Source organism: Chionomys nivalis, chromosome 23 (genome assembly GCF_950005125.1).
Source record: "Chionomys nivalis chromosome 23, mChiNiv1.1, whole genome shotgun sequence".
In the NCBI taxonomy this organism is placed as follows: domain Eukaryota; kingdom Metazoa; phylum Chordata; class Mammalia; order Rodentia; family Cricetidae; genus Chionomys; species Chionomys nivalis.
This window is the reverse complement of record NC_080108.1, coordinates 26,803,928-26,830,145: the sequence shown is the minus strand read 5'-3', so window position 1 is coordinate 26,830,145 and position 26,218 is coordinate 26,803,928. Positions and strand designations below refer to the sequence as shown.

The window sequence follows — 26,218 nt, the reverse complement described above, 5'->3', positions numbered from 1 at the left end:
GGAAGGAAGGTCGGTGTCTGTGGAAAGTAGGTAAAGGAAGCAGACAATTCATTAAAAATAAAAATAATCACCAAAGAAATCAAGTACCAGTTTTTAGTATCACACTAACAAAGATCTGAAAATCACTTCGGATGAGTGTAAGTGTGCCAGACTGTATTTACCAGAGATCTTGTGATGGTGCCTGCCCTCACCCTATCGTTCCATTTCTGTGCACTTATGGGGGCACAAGGAGCATTGCTTAGATGCCTGCATGAGTCCCCTAAGAGAGCAAAACCGAGGAGACCAAAGAGCAAAAGCCAGGGCAAACAGGACACTTCTTGACTGATGGCATAGCAACAAAAAAGGCTATAAAATTATGTTCATAACTAGTTTTTTTTTTTAACATGGATGAGAAACTGATATAGAAAAGACTAGGGAGTGATGTACCAAAATGTTATAAATGGTTATTTCTAGGAATAAGGGGTAAGATTTATGTGAGATCCTAATTTTATTATTTGTTCTTTCTTTATTTTTCAAGTTTTAAAAATAGCAAACATTTATGACTTTTATATATAAAATAATTGCTACAAAATAAAAGATCTTGATCCTATTAGGTCATATTTGTACTTTCTAACTACCTTTTTAAGCCCTGATAATTATTTTAAGCTTTTTCTTACAATAAATTACAGTGTGATGATTGTTAACCACAAAATGATTTTTCTCCTATTAGTCGAGAACTGGCTGAAAATGCAGTAATTGCCAAAGTGAACGGTGCACTATGGGATTTGGACCGCCCATTGGAAGGGGACTCTACTGTAGAGCTGCTGATGTTTGACAATGAGGAAGCTCAGGCCGTAAGTGTTTGAAAACCAGAGCTGGATCTTTATGATAAAGAATTATGGGAAAAGCCACACATGAAAATCAAGGGTGATGACACTTTCAGTCTTCCAACATTTAAAATTACAACCCGGCATCTAATAATAGCTAATGACTGTTTGTAGAATGTGTACTCAAATAAGTAGCTCATGTTTGTTATTTCTTAAAATAATACTTTCCTTAGGTTAGATCAGTGTGTATTCAAAATTAATTTCTAGTCAACTCTTAAATGTGTGTACCTGTAATTTAATATTTTAGATATTAAGAAAAAAAGAATTTGGAAAAATCCTTTAAATACTTGTAAATGCAGTATTTTATACAGTAAGTGCATGTCTCTGATATGCATATCATCTTAGCATGTAGCCTCCTTTCAACTGACTTATTGCCAGTATAAAAACCCAGCTATGGTTATCTGAGGTTCTATTATTATGCTTTCTGGATGATAAGAGCTGTATAATTTCTGATTCAAGTATTCCAAGGTTATTAGTTATTTCTTGTTACTGTGTTAAAACACCACGACCAAAAGCAGCTTCTGGAAAAAAGAGTTTATGTAGAAAGGAGGCCGCTTGTTGGTTCCTGGCTGCTTAGATCCAAAAAAATCAAATAGAAACTGTATTAATTAAATCACTGTTTAGCCCATTAGCTCTAGCTTCTTATTGGCTAACTCATACATCTGAGTTTAACCCATTTCTGTTAATCTGTGTATAGCCACCTGGCTGTGGAAGTTTCAGTGTCTATCTCCTGCTGGGCTACATGGCGTGTCCCTGACTCCACCCTTCTTCCTCCCAGCATACAGCCAAGCTTTCCCCACCTAGTTCTGTTCTTCCCTGCCATAGGCTCAAAGCAGTTCTTTATTCATTAACCAGTAAAAGCAACACATAGACAGAAGGACCTCCCAAACCATTTCCCCTTTTCTGTTTAAACAAAAAGGAAGGCTTTAACTTTAACAAACAGGTACCAAGCAAGAATTACAGTTAAAATATTTATATTTACTTTATCTTTTATCATAATTGAGGAAAAGTATATCTATTCTTCAACTCTATCAAAGACTCCAGAAGGATATAATATTACCTAAGTAAACAGGAAGTGCATTGTAAGCAATTGACAGAGACATCTTGCTGCTTGGACAGTCACCCATAGTTCTTCTGTACCTCTGGAGCATCCATCTTCAGCCCATAGTATCCAGCAGACTTTTCCATGAAGCAGGAAATTTTAAAGACAGTTCCACCTATATTGGCAGTTTGTCAGTCACATTCTTCTGTTTCCTGCAGAATGTCTAGCAGACTCTTTTATGAAGCAGGAACTGCGAAGGAACATTTCACATTTAGGCAAGTTCAGCAGTCATTTCTCTGTAGGTCCTTCATGTCCAGTTCATCAAGCAGTACAGGCAAGAGCAGTTTCTTGCCCAAATGCTAACCAACTCCATAAGGAGCCTCTTCGATACCCTTCATCCTCTTGAAGTAGATTGATGCTGCCAGGAGCAGATGTGTCTTGCTGTCATGAAAGGTCCTAACTTCTTAAAACATTTTAAATACCATATTCTGTAGTTTTTGAAAGGTTTGAAGAATAATTATCCATCTGAAATACATATCTGTCCATCTAGAAAATATAACTAACATGACAAGCTTGACTATTATAGATGATTATCTATTAACCTATATTTCTTAATTATACATTACATTTTTAAATGAACTGGACAAACATAATACCTTAATCAAGATCAGAAATACATATACACAGTATTACAAAGTTGACCTTAAATTTATATCAATAAAGCAAGATCCATACCAATGCAAAGTATCCATTTCTATAGAATATCCCCCTTCAAATGTAAAGAAACATTTACAAACAAAATTTGGGAAAACTGCAAGTCCATAAACTGTCCATACTCAGTGATCTGCAGGTAGATACACCTCAGTGCTGTGTGTTACACCTAAATACCATCTCCATGGGGATGCTGAGCTAGAATTCCACCATGAAATTCTTGACTATTGCTCCTTTGATGTCTGCCCATCTGAGTATACCCACCACATGCCCACCTCTCTCAGGCCAGACCTTCAGCAGTTATGCACACTTGTTTCCTCTCCTCAAGTCATATCTTGAAGTTATGGGAAGCCCAGTAGCCTGCACCCTCCTAGTGTCTGTAGAAACTGCTCATTCTCTCCATCTCTATGACCCCTGGCTACAAACCTACACTCAGCCAGTTTCATCATCACTGCCCAAACTGCCCACTAATGTTTGTCTCTGAAATCCATTCCTGCCCAGCTGTTTTAAAATGTGAGCTCAGTGGTTTCTGCTTTAAGCTCATAAAACTCAAGCACTTACCATGGTTTGCATGTTACTGGTTCTTCCTTACCCCTCAGACCTTGGTAAGCTCCCCTCTTCTCACACGTGGCACACAGACCTTTCTGCACTGTGCATGCAGGCTTTACTCTTTATTACTGAGCCATGTTCACCTCATGGCTACCACACCTCTCAGGTGTAACACACAAAGAACTGAGGTGTGTCTGCCAGTAGGCAGAGCTGCCACTAGGGAATAGTCTCAGTTTCTGTCACTAGCTGTTATATTCCTGTATCTAGCAATTGTTTGGTCTGACAAATACCTAGATAAGGGCAATGCCCGCTATTTCAGCAGCACCCTGAGTCCAGGTATTCTGCGGCAAGGACTTCCCGCTGGCTCTGTCCCCAGAGCATGTCCAGCCTGTTTTAGTAGACTAGGGTTACACACAGCTTCTCTGCAGCTACCCCTTTCTGCTCTGGTTTACTGAGTGGTAGTTAATTTAACAAAGGAGAAAGTTTTGACCTAGGACTCAATTATCATTCATGTTTGTCATCTGTATTTATTTGGTGACTTGGTTAATTTTAATTCATAGGTAAACTAAAACTAATTCCTTATAAGCTAAACTAATTTTATTTGTTTTAGTTAGCCTTAAAATAATACTAATTCCTTGGGAATTTGAAACCAGCTCAGCTTTCTGAATTTGTGGGGCTGATAACCTGTCCTTGGACTATGGTAATTTAGTCCAAACACATATTCCTCCAAGGTCTCCAGCAGCCAGCAACACTCCCTGACTTCATCTTTCCCTTCTTAGCCATCTTTCAAACTCTTTCAGACTTCCAGAGTCATGTGTTAGTCAGCATAGGGAGACTGCTATACAGATGTGAAGTCTCATGGACTCTGGTAATATCCTCAAGTAGCCACTTCTCTGTATTGAGTTCAGAGAGGCTGTCCCACCCGAAGCCTACACCAGTTTCCATGTGGCTACTCAGCTCAGGGTTCTGAATGGCCAAAGGCACAGAAGGAAAGTGGGGAGCAGCTACACTGTAGCTGCTGTGCTCAGCAAAGTGACTCTGAGCTAGACCTAAGTTCTCCGGGAGTGCGGGGAGGATGCAGGGAACATCCCCATCCAGGTAGGCACTGGAGACTCTCTTCTCAGTATTATAGTATTATCCCCTCAACAGCCATTCTCTTGCTCTACTGCTCCTGATGTCCCGTGACAGTTCTGGTTGCTGACAACTCTCCTGTCTGTCAACATCTTGCAGGTGTACTGGCACTCCAGTGCGCACATCCTGGGGGAGGCCATGGAACTTTACTATGGGGGCCACCTGTGCTACGGCCCACCCATCGAGAATGGATTTTATTACGACATGTTCATTGAAGACAGGTAAGGCCACTGAGCGTTGGGTTCTGATTACATGTGTACAAGCCATTTTAGAATGGTTACATATTATAGCTCAGTCATAGTGTATTGTGTGACTATCAAGTGGTTATTGAGTTTATGAAAACTGTTTTTCAAATGCGCTCAGATTGGAGAGTAACTTTCAGCATACTTGCTAGAGCATGACACTAATTCAAACTAGAATCATCCGCCCCATGCTGGAGAACAATTGTCACTTCTGCCACGACAGTCGAGGCACTGTCCACTTCACCGAACAACTCACACACTTGGTGGTGTTCACAGGGGTCTGTGTGTGGAATCATGGCCCTGCAGCTCTGCCCTTGTCCACCCCTGCTCTGTATCTCTCACAGTTCCTAGGGACACCACCAGGGGCCCAAACTGAAACTTTGGGTCTTCTAGTTCTTCTATATTCCCTAACACCCATATCCGGCATCCCAGTCCAGTTCAAACTCCCCTGTGCTCCTCACCACCCCACCTAGCAGCCCTGTCTAGTTTTCCAGTTTTATGTCCTAAACATTTCTATCTTCTCTCACTTATGCTCTGACTCACGCTCACAGCATCTCTTGCTTGGGCAAATGTGGAACATTTCACCTTTTCCCACCCCTCATGCTGTGTAATGACCTCCCTAACAGTGTGTCTGGCATTATGTAGTTAGGGTTTTTTGTTTGTTTGTTTGTTTGTCTTTTTGTTTGTTTATTTGTTTTTTCAAGACAGGATTTCTCTGTGAAACAGTCCTGGCTCTCTTGGAACTCACTCTGTAGACCAGGCTGACCTCAAACTCACAGAGATCCACTTGCCTCAGCCTCCTGAGTACTGGGATTAAAGAATTGTGCCATCACTGCCTGGCTTGTTTTTATTTTTAATTTTTGTTTGTTTATTTGTTTTTGAGACATAGTTTCACTGTATATACCTGGCTGGCCTGGAATTTACTATGTAGACCAAGCTGCCTTCCTCATGCTGGGATTAAAGGCATGTGCCCCCATACCTGACTTATGTCACTGGTTTTTTATAGTCTTTTTCCAGTCTGAACTGTTTTGCTTATAAGTTAGAGCAGTGCTACTCAACCTGTGGGGTCACATATCGGACATCCTGCATATCAGATATTTACAATATGATTCATAACAGTAGCAAAATTACAGTTATGAAGTATCAATGAAATAATTTTATGGTTGGTGTCAGCACGCCATGAGGAACTGTATTTAAGGGTCAGAGCATTGGGAAGGCTGAGGACACTGGACTAGAGTGTGTTAAAGGGTCAGAGCATTGGAAGGTCGAGAACCACTGGTTTAGAGTGTGTTTATTTATAATATTTTGACCCTAAGTATATGAGGTTTTTTTTTTTTGTCTTGAGTTTTTGTCTGTTTTCCCCATGAAACTACTGATACCAACCAGGTATTAACCCAGACCTTCAGCTCAAGTCTCAGCCCTATAAGGCTGCCACAGTGCTGATGCCAATCACAAGCTGAGGCTTCTACTGTCTGACCCACTGCCCACTAATTGGGTTCAGTAGTTAGTAGACTGCTCCAGAGGGTACAGATGAGCAGACTGAAAGGGTGTGGTGTTTCCCAGGTCTCTTGGGCTGTACCACCTGCTTGGTACCTTGTTGTTCAATAATTTTCAATGAATGTTTTGTAACATGTACATATTCAGTATAATCATTGGCCACTGATGATAGACTCCTCTGTCCCTTCTCCCTTTCTGGAGTGAGGTTTGGTGGCTAACGTTCCACACCTCTAGAAATGCCTTAGTCTCTGGAGGCCCCTTCATGTCATTAGTACAGTTAAGGCACAGTTAGTGATAAGACACTCTCTTATCACAGTAGCATATACAGTGCTCTCTCTCGTTACCATACCTCCAGTTTCATGTGGGCAGCAAGAGCGTTTTGACTATTTACCTGACAGTCTAAGGCAGTGGCTCTCAACCTTCCTCTGAGGCTAGATCCTGCCAGCCACCGAGGGCAGGGATATGGGGAGCCCGTCATACAGGTTTCTGAACAAAAGTACACATGCCTGAACCACCAACTCGGTTTAGAAAGCTTGTTAATTAGTAGTGAAGGGCACAGGACCAAGGAGGAAGAGGTGAGTGGCATCTGGAAGATCGTACTGAAGCTCAGGATCTCTTCTTTGTTTTTTAGAGTGGTGTCCAGCACTGAGTTGTCTGCCCTGGAGAATATATGTAAATCTATCATCAAAGAGAAGCAACCATTTGAAAGATTGGAAGTCAGAAAGGACTCACTACTGGAAATGTTTAAGGTAACTGGGAAAACTTAGCATAAAATTCTCTCACTAGAAAGCAATATTAAAAGCTGTTAACATAGACTAGTTTTCTTTTTTTTTTTTTTTTTTTTTTTTTTTTTGGTTTTTCGAGACAGGGTTTCTCTGTGGTTTTGGAGCCTGTCCTGGAACTAGCTCTTGTAGACCAGGCTGGTCTCGAACTCACAGAGATCCGCCTGCCTCTGCCTCCCGAGTGCTGGGATTAAAGGCGTGCGCCACCACCGCCCGGCTTAGACTAGTTTTCTTTAAAGATTTATTTATTTATTATGTACACAGAGTTCTGCCTCCATGTATGCCTGTATGTCAGAAGAGGGCACCAGATCTCATTACAGATGGCTGTGAGCCACCATTTGGTTGCTGAGAATTGAATTTTAATTAATTTTCTTGTTTATTTTAAATGTTTAAACTAGAGTGACTTGCATGAAACTTTAAGGATTGTCTCTTTTTAGACCAATGGCACTTTAAATAAATTTTATTTTTTTCTTCTAAATCATACATATCAAAGAAAACTCATACTTTGAAAGTACAACATTGTCAGTTTAGCAGCTTGAATTTAAGAGCTAGATGGTTTTGGTTAAAGGTACAATTATTCCTTTTTGTGTGGTAAAATATGTAAAAGTAACTGTCTTAGTTAGGGTTTCTATTGCTGTGAAGAGACACCATGACCATGGCAACTCTTATCAAGGAAAACATTTAATTGAGATGGCTTATATTTTCAGTTGTTCAGTCCATTATCAGCCTGGTGTGTCCAGGCAGATTTGGTGTTGGAGAAGGGGCTGAGAGTTCTACATCTTGACCTGCAGGCCACAGGAAGTGGTCTGAACTAGGCGTAGCTTGAGTAAGGGACACCTCAATGCCAGCCCTCACAGTGACACACTTCTTCCAACAAGGCCATGTCTCATTGTAAGACTGTGTTATGATGCTCTCTGAACTCTTTTGGGGGGCCGACACCCAACTCCCAAATGAATCACACATGGAGGCTTATTCTTAGTTATAAACATCTGGCCTTAGCTTGGCTTGTTTCTTGCCCACTTTTTAAAAAACTTATATTATCCCTTCTACCCTTTGGCCCCTGTGTTTGTCTTCTCATCTTTATGTCTTACTCTTACTCCGTGGATCACCATGTAGCTGGGTGCCCGGCCCCTGATGTCCTCCTCCTCCTCCTCAGGCTACTCGGAACCCTCTTCTCAGATTTCTCCTTCTGTCTATTCTCTCTGCCTGCCAGCCCCGCCTGTCCTCTCTCCTGCCTCGCCATTGGCCGTTCAGATCTTTATCAGACCATCAGTGTTCTAGACAGGCAAAGTAGCACATCTTCAAAGAGTTAACCAAATGCAACATAAACAAAAGTAGCACACCTTAAAATAATATTCCTAACAGTACTTCCTAATAGTGCCACTCCCTATGAGCTTATTGTTAACTATTTTCTTAGATGACCTTCTTCGCCAACACAAATAATCCCAATCAGACCAAATAAAAAGATGCCCATGTTTAATGCAGTGCTCCCGGGTGGCCCCAGGGAAGCATGGAGAGGAGAAGAGAGGGAAGGGGAAACCACATGAAACCCAGAGATCGTGTGTTCATTCTCTGAGTACAGCTTGTCCATAGGGTCCCAATACCTTGAACAGAGTAAGCATCTCTCAGAGCTTTTCAAAAAATAATTTTCCTGTTAAAACATTTTTATAATAATATATAACATTTTCTTTGTAGTACAATAAATTTAAGTGCCGGATTCTGAAGGAGAAAGTCGACACTCCAACAACCACTGTTTACAGGTTTGTGTGCACCAGCTTTAAGTGGCTCAGCGGGGTCCTGGAACTTAGCAGCAGCAGCCCCAAGTCCTGGTGGGGAACAGGATGGCTCTCTGGTTTTACCACAGTGTTGGGACAGTTAAAAAAAATGTCTCTGCACACACAGTGTCTTCAGAAGATTTTCTGAGGAGTTCGAATTTGCATAGAGAGAACGATGTGGTCTGAGGCTCGATGGGTCCCTCCTCTCACTGACCCTGAATTAAAGCTTACTCCATACATGTGAAGAGTGCATCCTTTCATCTAAAACCTGTGTGCCCTGGCTGCCTTCCTGCGGTTGTGATAAAACACGCCAGCTGAGCAAAAGCTAGTTAGTGGAGGGAACACTTTATTTGGCCCACATCTGTGGGTCACAGCCAGTCACTGAAGGAAGTCAAGGCAGGAACCCAAGCAGGCACTTGAAGAAGAAACCATGCAGAAGGGAGGTAGAGGCAGGCAGAGCTCTGTCTTCAAGGCCACTCTTCTCTACACATTGAGTTCCAGTACAGCCAGGACTATATGTTTGTTAAAAAAAGAATAACAACAAACAAAAACAGAAAGGAAGGGAAAGAAGGGAGGAAGGAAGGAAATGAAGAAAGGAAGAAAGAAGAAAGGAAGGAAGAACCAGAAAGAGAGAGAGAGAGAGAGAGAGAGAGAGAGAGACCCTGCTTCCTGACTTGCTCTCTGCTGATTTCTTACATGCCCCATGACCACCTACCCAGGAAGGTCTTCCCATGCTGGGCTGGGCCCTGCTGCATCAGCTAAGACAAGACAATCCCTCATACACAAGTCCACAGATCAACCTGATAAAGACAATTACTCAGTTAAACACTGTTTCGGGTGATTCTAGGTTGTGTCAAATTGACAGTTATTGCTAATTGGGGCATTAAGTTAATGCGGTTTATAGTGAACAGTCCAAAAAGTTATAAATATGTCTGGGCCTGTCTTCAATCTTTTATTATAGGTGTGGTCCACTAATTGACCTTTGCAAAGGCCCCCATGTAAGACACACTGGAAAAATTAAAGCCATAAAAATTTTCAAGGTAAGGATTTTTTTTTAAGTTTATAAATATCGCAGACAAAAACTTCATAAGGGATTTCAGTCACATCTTCTATAGTCTGAACAAGATGGTATTTTAAACTCTTCATTCTTATTTCACTAAAAGTAATGTCTTAGAGTCTTGATAATTAAAACACTATATAGCTTTTGATTTTTAATCTTATTTAGAAAATACTGTGATACATATCTTTTGATGTTGCCGTTTCTTAGAGATTTATGTTTATTGTGCATGCATGCGTGTGTGTATGTATGTGTCCCTGCAGAGGTCACTGAAGTTACTGCCCAGTGTGGGTGCTAGGAACTGAAGTCAGATCTTCTGCAAGAGTAGCAAATGCTCTTAACTACTGAGCCATCCTTCTAGACGTCTATACAGTTTTAAAGTATATTGCTCCTTATTTAGATGCCCCAATATTTGCAGGTTTAATATATGTAGATTAATAAACTGCTAGATGAACTATTTGAAAAACAAATTGTGCCTATGCTGAATGTGTATAGATTGTGCACATGGGCTTGGGGGATGGTGGGAGTGGGGTGGTAGTGATGTCTTAATTTCTAAATGACACATTGCAACAGATACTTACACAACATTTATTTTGCATTAGGTACTCTAGAGATGGTTTAAAGTGTTCAGGACCTTGTACAGGTTATGTGCAAATGCACCATTTTATATAGAGACTCGCGTGTCTGCAGATTTAGGTGTCTGTGGAGGAGGCAGAGCTAACACCAAGGACAGCTGTGCAGTGGATGTCTTTCATTGCCCAGTGAGAACAAGAGCATCTTTCTGCTTGTAGACTACTGTACCACAGGCAGAAGAGAAAAGCAGGAGTGGAACTGGGCCCCGGCAATCATATGCAGTGGGGCTGACTTTGAAGTCCTAGCCTTTCTGGACCTTGGTTTTCTCAAGGAGAAACATGGGTATTAATTATCCATCACCCAGTGATGCCCGTCCCCTTGAGCCACAGACCAGAGAGGTTGACACTTTCATGGACCTCTGCCTTTTCTGGTTCCTCAGCCTCCTCCTTCCTGTTCTCCATCACTTTCATTCCTAGAAGCCACAGCAGACTCTTTGTGCAATTTACTGATTAGTGCTATAATTTGGATGAGAAGGTTCTTATTAGACCCAATTTAAACTTTTCCAAGTACTACAAAGATATCTGTAACTGAGCATTACAAATTTTATAAGGGGAAATTGCATATATGTTGTAGAATGGTGTTACTGCCAAACGTTTGGTTTTTAAAAAAGCAATGCCTTGCTGATGTTTAGAATTCCTCAACGTATTGGGAAGGCAATCCTGAGATGGAGACATTGCAGCGGATCTATGGAATATCCTTTCCTGATAGCAAAATGATGAAGGGCTGGGAGAAGTTCCAAGAGGAAGCCAAGAGCCGGGACCACAGGAAAATCGGGAAGGTACGGCCACGCCATCGTCACACAGACACGCTGTTGTTGCCCATGACTGTACCTCACAAAACAAAATCTTTTTTTTAATATTTATTTATTTAGTACACAGTATTCTGTCTGCATGTATGTCTACAGGCCAGAAGAGGGCACCAGACCTCATTACAGATGGTTGTGAGCCACCATGTGGTTGCTGGGAATTGAACTCAGGACCTTTGGAAGAGCAGGAAATGCTCTTAACCTCTGAGCCATCTCCCCAGCCCAACAAAACAAAATCTTAAAAGTAATATTCCTTCTTTTCTCTGTGTTCTGTTTTATTGACACTTGTTGCCTGCAGCTGAGTTCTTTCATATCCACACAAGCTCTTGAGAGAGTCTATTTTAGCATGTTATAAAAACAAAGTCAGTGGACCTAGGGTTTTAATCTCCATCCTGCCAGGATCGAGCTGTGTCATATGATGGGCAAACCATTTGTCTGCCCATGTCTGTTGTGAGGTGTAGTTGGCAGGGCTGCTAGGAGACACCCCGTGCACAGGCAGACTCTCAGGGGTTGGCACTGTAAGAAGGGTCACATCGCTGGAAACCTGCCTTCTGCAATGAGTTTTCTTTCTCATTTTATTCTGTTGTCCCCACATGAGCCCTATATCTAAAAGGATGACAAAACCTTAGACAATAGCTACTTTCCATTTACACTAAAAAAAAAAAAATTAGTAATGAAGAACAAAAGATAACAAAACATCCAAAGATGAGGCTAAGTGATCATAAATAAAGCTTGTCATTTTACATGTGCTATTTATATTTATATGTCTGGATAATCCTGAGGGACCTTGGAATGCCTCGTAATAGACGATGTGAGGATAAAATGACATTTTATCACTGTCAGATCAGGTATGATAAACATTAAGTAAGAGATGAAATTTGAAATGCAATTATTGTCTCAATCTAGGAACAAGAGCTTTTCTTCTTCCATGACCTGAGCCCTGGAAGCTGCTTCTTTCTCCCAAGAGGAGCCTTCATTTATAATACACTTACAGATTTCATACGAGTAAGTTAGTTTTTGGAAATATTCTTACTTATCAGCGTTCTACATTTTACTATCTTCTCTTGTAATTAAGTGTTTCCATTGATTTTTAGTAATATAAGAATTTTGGAACTAAAAACAAAATGCCATATTCTACCTGAAGACATGGAGATGGTTTACTTTCTTGAATTTCATAAAATACAGGCGTTGTTCTAAGTCTCTAAGTGATGGAGGAGTTAATTTCATTGGTTAAATAAAGAAACTGCCTTAGCCCTTTAATAGGACAGAAAATTAGGTAGGTGGAGTAGACAGAACAGGATGCTGGGAGAAAGAAGCCGAGTGAGTGAGTCACCATGATTCTCCCACTCCAGACAGACGCAGGTTAAGATCTTTCCTGGTAAGCCAGCTCATGGTGCTGTGTAGCCAATAAGAGGCTGGAACTAATGGGCCAGGCAGTGATTAAAAGAATACAGTTTCCGTGAAATTATTTTGGGGTATAAGCCATGCGGGTGGCCGGGTGCCGGGGACGCAGCCCTGCTGGTCCTATTACAACATCTAAGGATATTGAAGCATTAATGATCTACTGAGTGTAGCTCTCCTGTGGCAGAGAATACTGTTATGAGAGGCACTGCTTCTCAACAGTGGCTAATGGCCCCAGTGCCTTCTGCTCACAACAGTATAACTACCAAGTAACCATGCGTCTCCAGAAGGGGAAAGAAGTTGTCTCTCACCCTGTGGTTGAGCATGCTTATTGTTGCAGGCTTAGGACCTTGAAGGTACTGTTCAGAGGTGGGCCATTTGGACTGCTGGACCTAACCTTCCTCTCTTCTTCTGCTCAGCCTTTCCTGTAACAGTTACAGCCTTGCACTGTCGCCGGCTGTTGACATATCTATGGTGATCCCTTAAGAGTGTATTGTCCAGACTATGGCGGGCAGCCTTATGGACCCGTAGGATTTGGTTCCTGTGATTTTCTGAGTTGTGTGAGGGGACTCATGTTTCCACAAACTGCCCCTCAGAGCGGTCCTCAGAAACACCCAGAGTGTGATCTGCCTGAGCTCTGTGTACTGATTGCTGGTCAATCTCAGATCCCCTCCAAAGTCCATCATGCTCCCTCCAAAGACCACCGTGCTTCCTCTGAAGACCACTGTGCTCCCACCAAAGACGGCTGTGCTCCTACAGCTTCTTTGCAGAGGTTCCAGCTGGCTCAGGAAATGCTTTCTTCATTTCTGTTATGAAGAAAGCTCTCCCATCTTACGTTCACGCTTAGACCCTTTTGACCTCACATGTTCCTTAGCATCCCCTCCTCCTGTTCTTCACCTTGACTGCTGTCTTCATGTCTCAGCTTCTGAAATCCTTCTTTTCTGAGCCTGCCTTCCTCTTGTTATTTCTCCCTAACTCTCATTCAAGGGATCGCTTTCTTCAGGAACTTTCTGCGGAAAGGTGCATCCATCAAATGTGCTGGGCCATCACTGTGGCTGCAGCTCTTCTCTTCCTTCTTGCACGGTGCCTGTGGAGGCTGGGTTGGCCTCTGTGGAGTAGCACTTGGCCTGCATTTCCTCCAATACGGACTACCACAAGGCAGTAGAACAGGGACAGGGAGGAAGCCTGAAGGGTTCTTGAAGAGTCTGGAAACTTTGGGGGGTGGTGATGGCCACTCGCTGCTGCCACCTGTGCTCTTTGCTTTCAGCTATGGTACCTGAAACTCCAGGTTAGGTGTGAATGGTGGAGAAAAAAACACAGAGCCTTTACAGTGGCCTTAAAGGGCTCTCTTATCTTTTATAGATGCAAGACAGACATGGCTGATGATCAGGCCCAAGTCTGATTGTGTGGGTTGCTGCATTGGAAAGCATTTAAATACACAACCCCAGTGGGCACTGATTCTAAGGTAAGGGCTGAGCCCCTTAAATTCTCAGATACCCTGTGTGAAGTAATTGGTCTCATCATACAGAAAAGAACTTACAATGACCTCAGCTAGTTTTTTTTTTTTATGTTTGTTTTTTACTTGCTTTTTTAAAAGGGGGGACTAATACAGACCAGGCTAGACTTGAACTTGCTGTATATCTAAGGGTAGTGGAATTCCTGACTTTCCTGCCTTACTGCCCAAGTGTTGAGGTTACAGCAAGTGCCACCATGCCCAGCAACCTTAGCTAGTTGTCATCCTAATTCTCAGTTATGTGGTTTTGATTCTTTCCTCCTCTAATAATTTTTCAATTATGTGTCTTATGTAATAAACGAAATAGCTAGACACAATGATGCTATCTTCAAGTAGGATGTTCACCCTCTGCCAAGATGGAAAACGATAACTCAGTGTCCTGGTTTGTTGTTTGTTTGTCAACTTGAAACCAACTGGAGTCATCTAGGAAGAAGAATCCTCAGAGAAAATGTCTCCATCAGACTGGCCCATAGGCAAATCTGTGGTCATTTTCTTGATTGATGGTTGATGTGGGAGGGCCCAGCTCACTGTGGATGGTGCCATCCCTGGGCAGATGGTCCTGGGTTGTCTAAGAAAGGAAGCTGAGAAAGCCATGGGGAACAAGTCAGTATGCAGCACCCCTCCAAGGCCTCCAGGTTCCTGCCTTGAGTTCCCATGCTGCTCTCCCTAGGAGATAGAATATGACCTGAGAGTTATAAGGTGGAATTAACCCTTCCCCCAAAAGGGGGCTTTTTGCATGAGATCCATATGGTTTACTTTCATTCTGTTGGAAGGACATAGTTCTCTGGGTCTCCATTTGACAGGCTGACAGGTCTGGGTCTCTCGTCAGCTCCAACTGACCAGAAGAAAGTCAGCTCTGCCCCTCTCCCCTGTTCTGCTTCAGAGGAGCAAACTATTCCAAGTCTCATCTGATTGACATACCACTGAGTGTCCAATGAGATCTGGTTCGAGTGCAGATGAGGTTCCTTAGTAGCAACTACATTCCCTCTCCATCTTCAGACCTTTGAGTAGAAGATACACAGCACCTCTGGCCCCCTCCCTCTTTGCCCACATTATGTGAAGATGATGGAGGGAAAGGACGCAGTGGACAGTTCCCTTCAGAGATGGCTGGGGAGGGTAGGAGGCACTCAGTGGTGACCAGGCTGTGGAATTCTGATGTCTACCAGTTGTCCCTGTGCCCACCTGCTCTCCCCTGTGCTGACATCAGATTAGCTTTGCCTGGTCTTAAACTTCATGCAAGTGGGATCACACAGTACTTGTTCTGTTGTTATGATTCAGCCAAGCTGAGGTGGTATGATAGGGACTGGCAGCGTTATTTCAGGTACTCCATTTTGTGAGTGCAATACATGATAGTCCATTATCCTGTAGGTGTTTGGATCACTTCCAGTTCAGAGCTACCATACACAGTTCACCATGAACTTTCTTGTCTTTGAGTGCATGCAGCTGCTTGCTTCTGGTAAACAGAAATCACAAGACAGTTGTTTGGACTAAACTTCTGTACTAGACTAACATGTCCAAATGGAGTCAGCCTGCTAAGGTTCATCACCAAGTCAAGGGCCTGCTCCTTACCTCACCTTCAGAGAGACCAGGGTCAGAGAGGGACTGGCCAAACTCCTTAACCGGGCCATTTTCTGTTGACATGAGAGTGACATTTCCCTCTGCGTCCACTCTTAAATGAGGTAATGTAAAATAAACAAGGTAGTCCCATCAGTTGTTTCCTTATTTCTGTATTTTTGTCTTTTGCTACCTCCTGGCAAGGAAAATAATTTTGAGATGAGCGGTTCACTTTTGGTTTTTGTTTCCTTCTTAAGTCTTCCTGCCCTTGAAGTCAGATGCCTTTCTTGAGTTTTCAGGGCACTACCCATCTTTGGGGGATGAAGGGCATCTCAGTTCTAGAGCAGAGATTTAAGCTATTTAAGATAACTAAATTGAAAAAAAAAATAACTAAATTGTTAAAATTTTGTCTTTTGGTATTCTCTAAAAGTAGAATTGCTTGGTCACAAGGTATTTTTTATTAATTGTAGACTGATTTTGAGTCACAGACTAATATATCCACATTAGCCTCAGGATTTCAATCCTCCTGCCTCGACCTCCCATTTCTGGATATTAAAGATGCATGCCACCACACCCAGGTAAAACTTGTTTTTCTTCCACACTTTTCTCTTTTATGTGCTGGAGTGGGTAGTAGAAATTGAATACAGTACTTAATTACATTTTGAGACAAGGTCCATGTAGGTTGACTTTGATTTTTTAATGGAAAAATCTCCCATGTTCATGTATTAGTAGAGTTAATATCATGTCCTACCAAAAGTAATCTATACATTCAGTTCAATCCCAATCAAAATCCTCATTCTTCATAGAAATCGAAAAAACAATTTTTAAAATTCACATGGAAGCACAACAGATAGCAGCTAGCCAGAGCAATCCCAAGCATAAAGAACAGGGATGTTAAGGCATTACCATACCCGATTCAATTTATACTACAAGCCACAGCAGTGATAATAGCAAAAGCATGGTGACTAAGCGTGATGGCACATGGCTTTAATCTCAGCATGGGGGAAGCAGAGGCAGGTGGATCCCTGTGAATTTGAGGCCAGACTGGTCTACATAATGAGACCCTGTCTCAGACAAACAAAATACCTAGCACGGTACTGGGACAGAGAAAGATAGGAAGATCAATAGAATGGAATAAAACCCCAGATTTAAGTCATTCGAAGTCACCGCAAATACACAGTGGGCAAAGATAACATCTTCATCAAAGATGTTGAGAGCTGAACCTGGATATCCACATGTAGAAAAATGAAGCTAGATCCCCATCTCTCGCCCTGCACAAAACTCAAATCCATTAACCCGAAAGAGAAACTGCTAGAAGAGAAGCTAGGGAACATGCTACGGGATACACGGAGGTGTAGGCAAGGAGTTCCTAAGTAGGACGCTGATGCTCAGGAAGTAAGGCCAGCACTTGACAAATGGGGCCTCATGGAAAGCTCCTGTATAGCCAAGAAAATAGTCAATCAAGTGAAGAGCAATCTGCAGAATGGGAGAAAAATTTTGCTGGCTACCCCCGATCCCACCCTGCATTGCATACTCCAGGCTGTCTGGTCTTCAAGCTCTCCAGTTCTCCCACCTCCACCTCCCTTCTGGGATTACAAATGCTCACTGCTGCATCCAGCTTTTTCAAAAAGCATGGGTCTGGAACTTACAGAGATCCACCTGCCTCAGCCTCCCGAGTGCTAGGATTACAGGCATGCACCACCACTGCCCAGCTTAAAAAACGTGGGTTTTGGAGATGGAACTGAGGTTGGCAGACTTATCCAACAAGTGCTTTTCCTCACTGGGCCATCTTGCCAGCATAGTTTGGCTGGCAATTTCCCTAAAACTAAACAGGTATTTCACATAAGATAGCTGATCACCTCTTTTGATTATATAACATATATAACCAGTCAATTCTTCTGCTAGCTGTGTATCAAAGAAAAATGAAAAGATATTGCTACACCGTTTCTATTGACCTCACTGGGATGTTCCCAGCTTTCTTAATAGTGACATAAAACGACCAGCTTGGGAAAGGCTGGGTGTCAGTTGACCACTCCTCAGCTAAAAGGAACAATGTCCTGCTACTGTGGTGAGAGAGCACTCTCCAAATGTTACTGAATTATATGCTTAAAATCGGTGAGCTTTCTTGCATATAAATTATATTCCAATAAGGTTGTGTTGTGGTAAAATATACATAGGAGCAATATTGGCAAGTAGGCACGTGAAGCATGCAGCCCTCTCGTCGCACATGTTTCTGTCACTGTGCAATTGCCACATATGTCTCCAGAAACCTTTTCCTCTGTAAGACTTGAGCTCTTCAGGGTTCTGTCATGATCCCGAATTGAAATTCTGTACTCATCAAACACGTCTCTCTTTCCTCCCAGTGTCTAGCACAGTGGTTCTCAGTGCTGTGACCCTTAACACAGTTCCTCATGCCATCATGACCCAAATCAAAAAATTATTTTCATTGTTACTTCATAACTGTAATTTTGCTACTGTTATGAATCACAATGTAAATATTTTTAGAGATAGATGGCTCCCAAAGGGGTCCCAACCCACAGGTTGAGAACCACCGATCTAGCACCACCATTCTGCTTTCTAGAATTGCTCTGAAGTGAAATAAGAGGGTATTTGCCCTTTTACAGACTTTTAAAAGTTTGTTTTGTTATTAATATAGGCAAACCAGCTCTCATATACTTTACGTAATGTCTTTTTATTTTCTTCCTCTGTTTCTTTACTTAAACTATATCTTCTGTAAGAGGAATACTGTGCATTTCACTTTCCTGTGTTTGGCTACCGACATCTTCTTTCTCCTGTGCTCTCCCTCGAGAGCCTCTGTCTTTGTGAACCACTGTTCCGGAGAGGGTATGTATGCAGGATGGATTCTCGGCAGTGCTGGGCTGCCGAGACTATCTGCTGGTCCAATATCAACAGCCTCTGGCTTGATGCCAAGTCCTTGTCTGCCCAGGTGAGGGCAGGGAGATCGGTACGTGTGGTGGTGGCTACAGTGAGCCCCTGTGGAAGCAGTGTGGGCAGGACCCATCCCCTCTGAGCAGGAACTGCATTTCTGTGGGAGAGCATGCCGGCAGCCACCTGGGCTGGCTGGCACATCCTTCCAGACACTAAGGGAGCTCCAAAGCTGAAGTAAGGTGACTCCTGCTTGTAGTCCCTAAGGTGAGCTGTCTTTGACTATGTTAGCTGCCTGCTTTCCTGACAACAGGCCATGCCTGAACAGTGGTGCTGTGCCGTCACTTCTGTCCAAGTCTTCTCCCTCCCATCCTGGAGACTGCCATCGACTGCCATTTCCTTTACCTCTTTATCCGTAAAAGAATCTTTTTTAATTTTAAAATTTCCTGCAGTACAGTATAAACTTTTGATAACATGTGAACTCTGTTACCACGGTGACAATGAGGATATAGAAAGGTTTTATGATCCCCAGCTACCCATATTGAGATGCACCCTACCCTACCCCCCATCTTAGGATTCCTTTTCTATCCCTAGACTTTTGGCATAGGAATGGAATTATATAACAAGATAAGCTTTTAGAAATGACTTTTTTTGTCTTCACATATCTGTTAGGTTTCCAGTGGCCTACCCCTTTACTGCTAAGTGGTGTTCTATTGTCCAGACACACCATGGCCTATCTATCTTCTTCCTGACTTAATGTCATTTGGATATTTGTTTTCAGTTTAGATAATTGGAAATAACTTTCTATAAATATTTATGAGTGGGTTATTGTATGAGTGTAAGTTTTCATTTTACTTTAGCAAATATCTAGGAGAGTCAGTGCAGGGTCTCCTGGCAAGCTATGGTGAACTTTAGAAGAAAGCATCAACCTAGGCATGCAGTGGTGGCACACGCCTTTATTCCCGGTCCTCAGGGGCAAAGGCAGGTGGATCTCTGCGTCTGAGGTCAGCCTGGTCTACAGAGTGAGAGCCAGGACAGCCAGGGCTACACAGAGAAACCCTGTCTTTAAAAAAAAAAACACAAAAAAAGAAAGAAAAAGTGTGGTGGTGGTACACACCTTTAATCCCAGCACCCAGGAGGCAGAGGCAAGCGGGTCTCTGTGAGTTCAAGGCCAGCCTGGTCTACAAGAGCTAGTTCCAGGACAGGCTCCAAAGCTACAGAGAAACCCTGTCTTGAAAAACCAAAAATAAAAATAAACACAAGAAAGAGAAAGAAAACATCACACCAATTTCCATTCTTAGTGGCGATTATTTTTGTATTCTAGCATTGTGTGGGGTTCCCTTCGTGAATCTTGTCAGCCATGCGTTTTGAATTTCCAGATCTGCCTGACTCACTGAGGCATGATTAGGAACTGTAGAGGAGAGGAGAGGCTCTAGTCATCAGACTAACCCCCTGGAGCCTACGGGCCTCCTCTTTTCTCATCGAGGCAGTGGATTTCTTTGCAGGAGTGTAAAGAAATATAAAGAAAAACCACTTCCTTTCCGCGATGAGGGTCCTGAGGGATGCACTCACTGGTTTGGCTGAAGAGTCCGCTGAAGGAAATAGTGACGGAGGAGTCTGTCTAGTCAAGAGGGACAAAAGAGGGATGGTAGCGCACACAAGGATGCCCCAAGGGGGCGTTGTTTCACCCTCACTGTTAGGGCTGAAGAAGGAGAGGAGCAGAGACACCCAGAGTGCTGAAAGCAGCAGACCAGAACTTATGTAGAAAACAGTGTCAGAGTCAGTGTAAACTCAAGGCAGAGAAGGAGCAGGAAAGAGGCAAATGCCCCAGCTTTGCTCTTGGAACCTTCAGTTTTCCATTGGTCAAACCAAGAGACACATTAGTCAGGATTCGCCAGAGAGCTAGACCTGTTGGGTCATAGAGGAGGAGACTGGCTGTGTGGGATTGCCATCGAGAGAGGTGACGATGGAAGTCCAGTCCAAGGACAGAAGACTGGCCTGGCAGCTCAGTGGGCAGGCAGGAGCCAAAGAAGCAAGCGTCTCCTTCCTTCACGTGAGGTCCAGCATGTCCGCATGGCACTGGGAAATGTGTTCTGATGGAAAACATCAGGGGCAACTCTTTCCATCATAAAAGTATGCTTTTAAATATGTGAGAAATATATTTTAGCTTGTCTGAAGTATGGTGGTTTAGATTTGTGCCGTGTGTTCACTAAATTATTTACAAATGATTTAAGAGTATCTAAGGAATAATCAACCAAATTGATACGTTGAAATTTAAAAATAGAAATAAAACTTTAAAAATATTTGGGGATTCTCCTCTCTTAGCCCTATGGATTTAATGAAGGAAGCTGCTAAGAGGTGAGAGAAACATCTGTGGCTTAATAGACACCAACTACTTGATGTATTGCAAATTAAAATTCTCAGTTTTATTTCTATTTAACACTAAATGGGCCAATGCTATAACAGGGATCATGACATTCAGATTTACAAGTTCTAAAATTATTAGGTCTTCTAAATCATAAGGTAAAAGTGTTAGAATTTATTAAGAACATAGGACTTAGAAGTTTTTAGTTATAGTGAAAGAACTATAAATAAATAAATAAATAAATATAAGTAACTGTACATAGCATTACAGTTACTAAGTTTGAAAGCACTGAAACATTTGTGCCTATACTATTTGTATCTGGTTGAATTTTCTTCTGTAAGATACCTGAAACAGTTTAAAAGAAGAAGGACTCATTTTGACTCCCAGCATCAGAGAGTCTGTTGTTGGCTGGCTCTGCCATCTGGGGGCTGTGCTGAAGTAGGGCATCATGGTAGAAGGGCTTGGAGGAACAAGTCACCTCACCTCCTGAAAGTCAGGAACAGAGGAAAGAGAGGTGCAGGGACCAGTTTCAGAAGACACAGACCCCAAGGAGATATGCTGGGGATGTATGTCTTCCAAATAGGCCCACCTCTGAAAGTTTCCATCACCCCCAACAATGTCATCAGATCAGGAATCCAAGAGTGAGGTAATCCACCGATGAAGTCAGAGTTGTCACAGCTCAGTCATCTCAATGCTTGAGTCCACCAGTTGTGGACCAAACCTTCAACACACGAGCTTTCTAGGGGATACTTCGTGTCCAAAGGCAGTGCTGTGGTGTGCTGTGAAATAAATATACTAATGAAAAGCTTGCTGAAATATGCAGACTGTGTGTTCATACTCCACGAAGCTGCCACCTTAAACCTGTCACAGCTGAGTCTGAGGAAACAGGAATGAACGGAAGACAGGGCCTTGAGTTTGGCAATAGCTGCTCACAGTATTACTCTGCTTGGCATTGTGCTTTAGCTTGGCAGATTTTAACATCAACCATGTTTGTCTTCAAGGAGGAGTATCACAGGCGTAACTTCACGGAAGTGCTCTCTCCTAACATGTACAACAGCAAACTCTGGGAAACCTCGGGCCACTGGCAGCATTACAGTAACAACATGTTCACCTTTGATATTGAAAAGGACACCTTTGCCCTCAAACCCATGAACTGTCCAGGGCACTGGTGAGTACTGGACATGAAGGGGACCCTGCATGTGTACATAGCATCTCATTGGAGTTAGCTTTGCATTTTATTCCTTTGCTCTTTAAAGGGATTTCCTGTCATGGGGAGAGTGGAGGCCATTAATCATCGTACCTTGTCATTTCATCGTAGAGAATGGAGTTCCTTGTTAAAGTGTGCCCGGTCTTTGGCAGGCGTGGGATGTTAGCTCGGAACTCTCATTTTCTGCACTTCTCAGAGGGCAATAGTGTGCACTGATATTACAGATCATTATATTTGTAATTATTATACATCAAATATACATGCTCACAGGCTATTTAATTCTTACACACGGTTTGGCTGATTATAATAAGATGCACAAAACCCTGGTCAGTGGATGATCTGACGGGGGCAGCATTTCAGGAGGAGATGGTGTGGACAGGATTCTTTGTCAGTGCTGCGGTGATGGCAGCTCACAGTTTGTCTTTCCTAGAAGAGAGCTAAGGCTGTCAGTCACCTGTGTGGCACGTCCTTCGTATGTGAGGCACAGGGTTCCATCTCTGGGCCAAAAAGACAAATAAAAAATAATCATAGGAGATTATTAGATCAGCTGCCTGTTGATCTAAGAGCCAGCGTGAGGCATTTGTGCATCTAGAGACTTAGCGTCAGAGTGTGAGATGATCACTTTTCTCTCCATCATGTAAAGTCTGTTCATTCTGTGCCCTTTCTAGTCTAATGTTTGCGCATCGCCCACGATCCTGGAGGGAAATGCCTGTCCGGTTTGCTGATTTTGGAGTTCTTCACAGAAATGAACTCTCGGGAACTTTAAGTGGCTTAACCCGAGTCAGGCGCTTCCAGCAGGATGACGCTCACATCTTCTGCATGGTGGAGCAGGTAGGCAAGGACACCGGGGAGGGCTGGCTCGCAGACCCACAGCTCGGTCTCCTCAGCTGTTGTGCACTGCGAGGTGTGCCCCTGTCCCTGCCTGTTCACTGAGCAAGACCTGGTCCTCTGGTTTAGAGTTAAGAGGCCAGCGGTTTCCCAGAGTGAACTTTGTTGCTTTCCTTCACTTTATTAACTCCAGCTCCACACATGGGTATCTTAAGGGAACTTGGGGTGTTTGTTTTCAATGTATCGCCTGCAACTTAGTCCTACCTATATTTTCAGTTCAAACTAAAATTGTCATGCAAAGATCACTGATAAACACTGCTAGTTTGATCTGGCATAGAACAACAACGGCACATGGAAAGTTTGCCAAGAGATGCTACACTGTACAGCAAGTCTTGGGAAATTTAAAGGGTTTGATAAAATATGTTTTCCAACTACTGAAATCACTATAAAAATTAATATCAGAAATTTATTTGGAAACTGAACAACATACTTCTAAATGTTCCATAGATTAAAGGAAAAATATAAAATAAAATTAGAAAATGTGATCTATGTAATAAAATGAAAACAAATGCATCACAAATTATGGGATGACATTAGTATGATGTCTACAGGGACATATACAGAACCCCAGCTTCTACTTAAGAAACCAGGAAAAGAAAAGAGCCAGTTACATCCAGTGTAAGACAAAGAAAGCAAAGAGATAATGAGTGTGCTGGCTAGTTTTTATGGCCACTCCATGCAAGCCAGGGTTAGTTTGGATGAAGGAACCTCAACTGAAGAAATGTCTCCACCAGCTGGCTTGTGACAAGCCTGTGGTTAATTTGCTTAATAGATGATTGATATGGTAGGGCCCAGGTCACTGTGGGCAGAGCCACCCCTAGGATGATGGTTCTGTGTTCTATAAGAAACTGAGCACACCATGAGGAACAAGCCAGTAAGCAGAACCCCTCCACGTCCTCTGCTTCACTTGCCGCCTCTAGGTTCCTCCATTGCTTTCCTCAGTGATGGACTGAGATATGGAAGTGTAAGCAAAATAAACCCTTTCCTCCCCAAGTTGCTTTCGTTCATGGTGTTTCATTATAATTGAAACCTTATCTAAGACAATGGGCAAGCAAGAGACTTATTGTTTGGTTCTTAAATTCCTCTTCAACTTTGTTACTGAAGGTGTGGCCCCTGGCTTTTGGTGAAAATCTTAGGAATTAGAACCTTATTGGAGGAAGTTAGGCCATGGGGTACACCCTGAAAGGATCTTGAGTCCTAACGGGAAAACTGCACCCCCTTCTTCCATGGCTGGCCTCCCCAGAACAGAAAAGGTCCTGAAAAACCAAACCAGAGAATCTGCTCCCCATTCTTACACAGATGGCCTCCCCAGGAGAGGACAGGCCGTGGGGAGCCAGACCCGAGCAGCCTTATACCCCTCTTCCACAGCTGGCCTCTGATACAGGCTCCTTGCCAGGATGTTCAGACTGACATAGTTCCAGAAACAGCAGAACCAACTGAAAACAAAAAAATATAAGAGGACACCAACAAAACCCAAAACCTGGTTATCTAAGAGGATCAATAAAATTTGTAAGACTTAAGGAAAAATGTGAGTTGGTGCAGACTCCGCAGATGCTCAGGACATAAGGCTTATGTGTTTATCAGTGCAGAAAGACTTCATTAAACAACAAATAAATAGACTAAAGATTTGGCTAGAAAGCCACCAGGCCTTTGAAAGCCATCAAAGTCCAAAGTCACATAATTCAGGCAAATCCATGAATAACCTTGTGCCAATGAATGTGGCAACTCAGAAAGTAGACAAATCTCTGAAAACTGCAAACTGTCAGCCTTTACTCAAGTAGAAGTCAATGAGTGACCTTGTGGCCGTCCGAGAAATTAAATTGACAGTGCATGTCTGTTTCACTGGCTCTAAACACTAAAGGAAATTCTAGACAGAATCTTAAAGAAACCTGAAGAGGAAGAAGTCGTTACCAGCTCGTCCTAGGAGGATTTCAGTGCTCTGAAACAAAACCCGACACAGATATTTCTAGAAAAGACTGATCTGGGTGTGGCACACAAAGAACAATGCATCTTAACCAAGTAGACTCTGTCCCAAAAGTGGAAGATATATAATGTTAGATTTATACAGGTTTAATATTACAAAATGAACCATTGTAATTTACCATATTATCTACCTGAAAAAAAAAAAAAGAAAATTTATCTTGAAGCTGAAGAACACTTGCTATTCTTGTTCATGCTGAGCCCACATTTGGTCCCCAGCATCCACACGACCTCCATAGACACTGCATGCACATGTTGTAAGACATTCATGCAAACAAAACATTCATAAACATAAAACTAATTTTAAAACAGAAAGACGGCATATCTCAATATTATTCTATCAGTGGATGCATCAGGCAAAACCCAGCCTTCACTTCTCATTGAAAACCCTTAAGAAAGAAGGAAGAGAAGAGAATTTCCTCAACCCAATAGTGGGTACTTGTAAAAAACCTAAACAGGAACAAGATAAATATGTTACTTCTCATTGATTCTACTAGTAATTATTACCCTGGGGAATCTCTTGATGCAAGAGAGATAAATAAGCAAATAAGCAAACATCCACATTAGCTATATATAATTTCATTGCTAAGGGATCTGATACCGTCTGACCTCTGCAGACATCAAGCATGCATGTGGTGCACATACATGCAGTCAAACACTCATTTTCACATAAAAAGTTTAAAAAGCTTTTCAAGTCAGTTTTACTATTGATTTGACTACTACTATTTAACATAAATAATGTATCATTTAAAATGCCATGAATTAATTTGAATTGGCATTCTGTGTGAGTGTTTCAACTGCTTTATTTCAGATTGAAGAAGAGATAAAGGGGTGCTTGCACTTTTTGCAGTCTGTTTACTCAACGTTCGGCTTCTCCTTTCAATTAAACCTGTCAACACGGCCTGAGCACTTCCTAGGAGAGGTTGAGATGTGGGATGAAGCTGAAAGGGTAAGCACTGTGGCAAGTGCCGCATGCCTGAGGAAATGCACTTCCGTGGGGAGTGAGTGTGTAGACTGTGGCATGTGGCTAGCCAGTTCTCCCCACCGCAGTGACTATCTGCCCTACCCTCTGAAGCTCACGCGGGATTCTGTTTATAGTCTTCAGTCCTAGTCTGCCTTTCCTAGACACTCACAGGTGCTAAGCATGCACCAGGAGGCCAGAAAATAGGGGACACTGTATGGAGAGTGTAATGGTTGCTTTCGTTCAGGGAGTAGATGGATGCTAGGTAGAGGTGCACGGCCGCAGGCTAGGCATGAGCTGTAATGGGGTCTCCTCCTCACACATACCCCTGCCCCGTGCCCTAACTTTTCTTCCCTACCTACTGAGTGGAGGA

At 42.6% G+C, this 26,218-nt stretch overlaps 1 protein-coding gene across 1 annotated transcript in view; it reads left to right on the top strand.

Moving 5' to 3' along the window:
* Tars3 (threonyl-tRNA synthetase 3) overlaps nt 1-26,218 on the top strand; it is a 43,705-nt gene that overhangs the window by 5,856 nt on the left and 11,631 nt on the right. The window contains exons 4-13 of the mRNA XM_057756499.1: nt 710-833; nt 4,399-4,520; nt 6,670-6,787; nt 8,516-8,580; nt 9,557-9,635; nt 10,917-11,063; nt 11,997-12,095; nt 21,811-21,977; nt 22,685-22,847; nt 25,696-25,833. Coding sequence (XP_057612482.1) covers nt 710-833; nt 4,399-4,520; nt 6,670-6,787; nt 8,516-8,580; nt 9,557-9,635; nt 10,917-11,063; nt 11,997-12,095; nt 21,811-21,977; nt 22,685-22,847; nt 25,696-25,833 — 1,222 coding nt within the window. The remainder of the gene's footprint in view (nt 1-709; nt 834-4,398; nt 4,521-6,669; nt 6,788-8,515; nt 8,581-9,556; nt 9,636-10,916; nt 11,064-11,996; nt 12,096-21,810; nt 21,978-22,684; nt 22,848-25,695; nt 25,834-26,218) is intronic.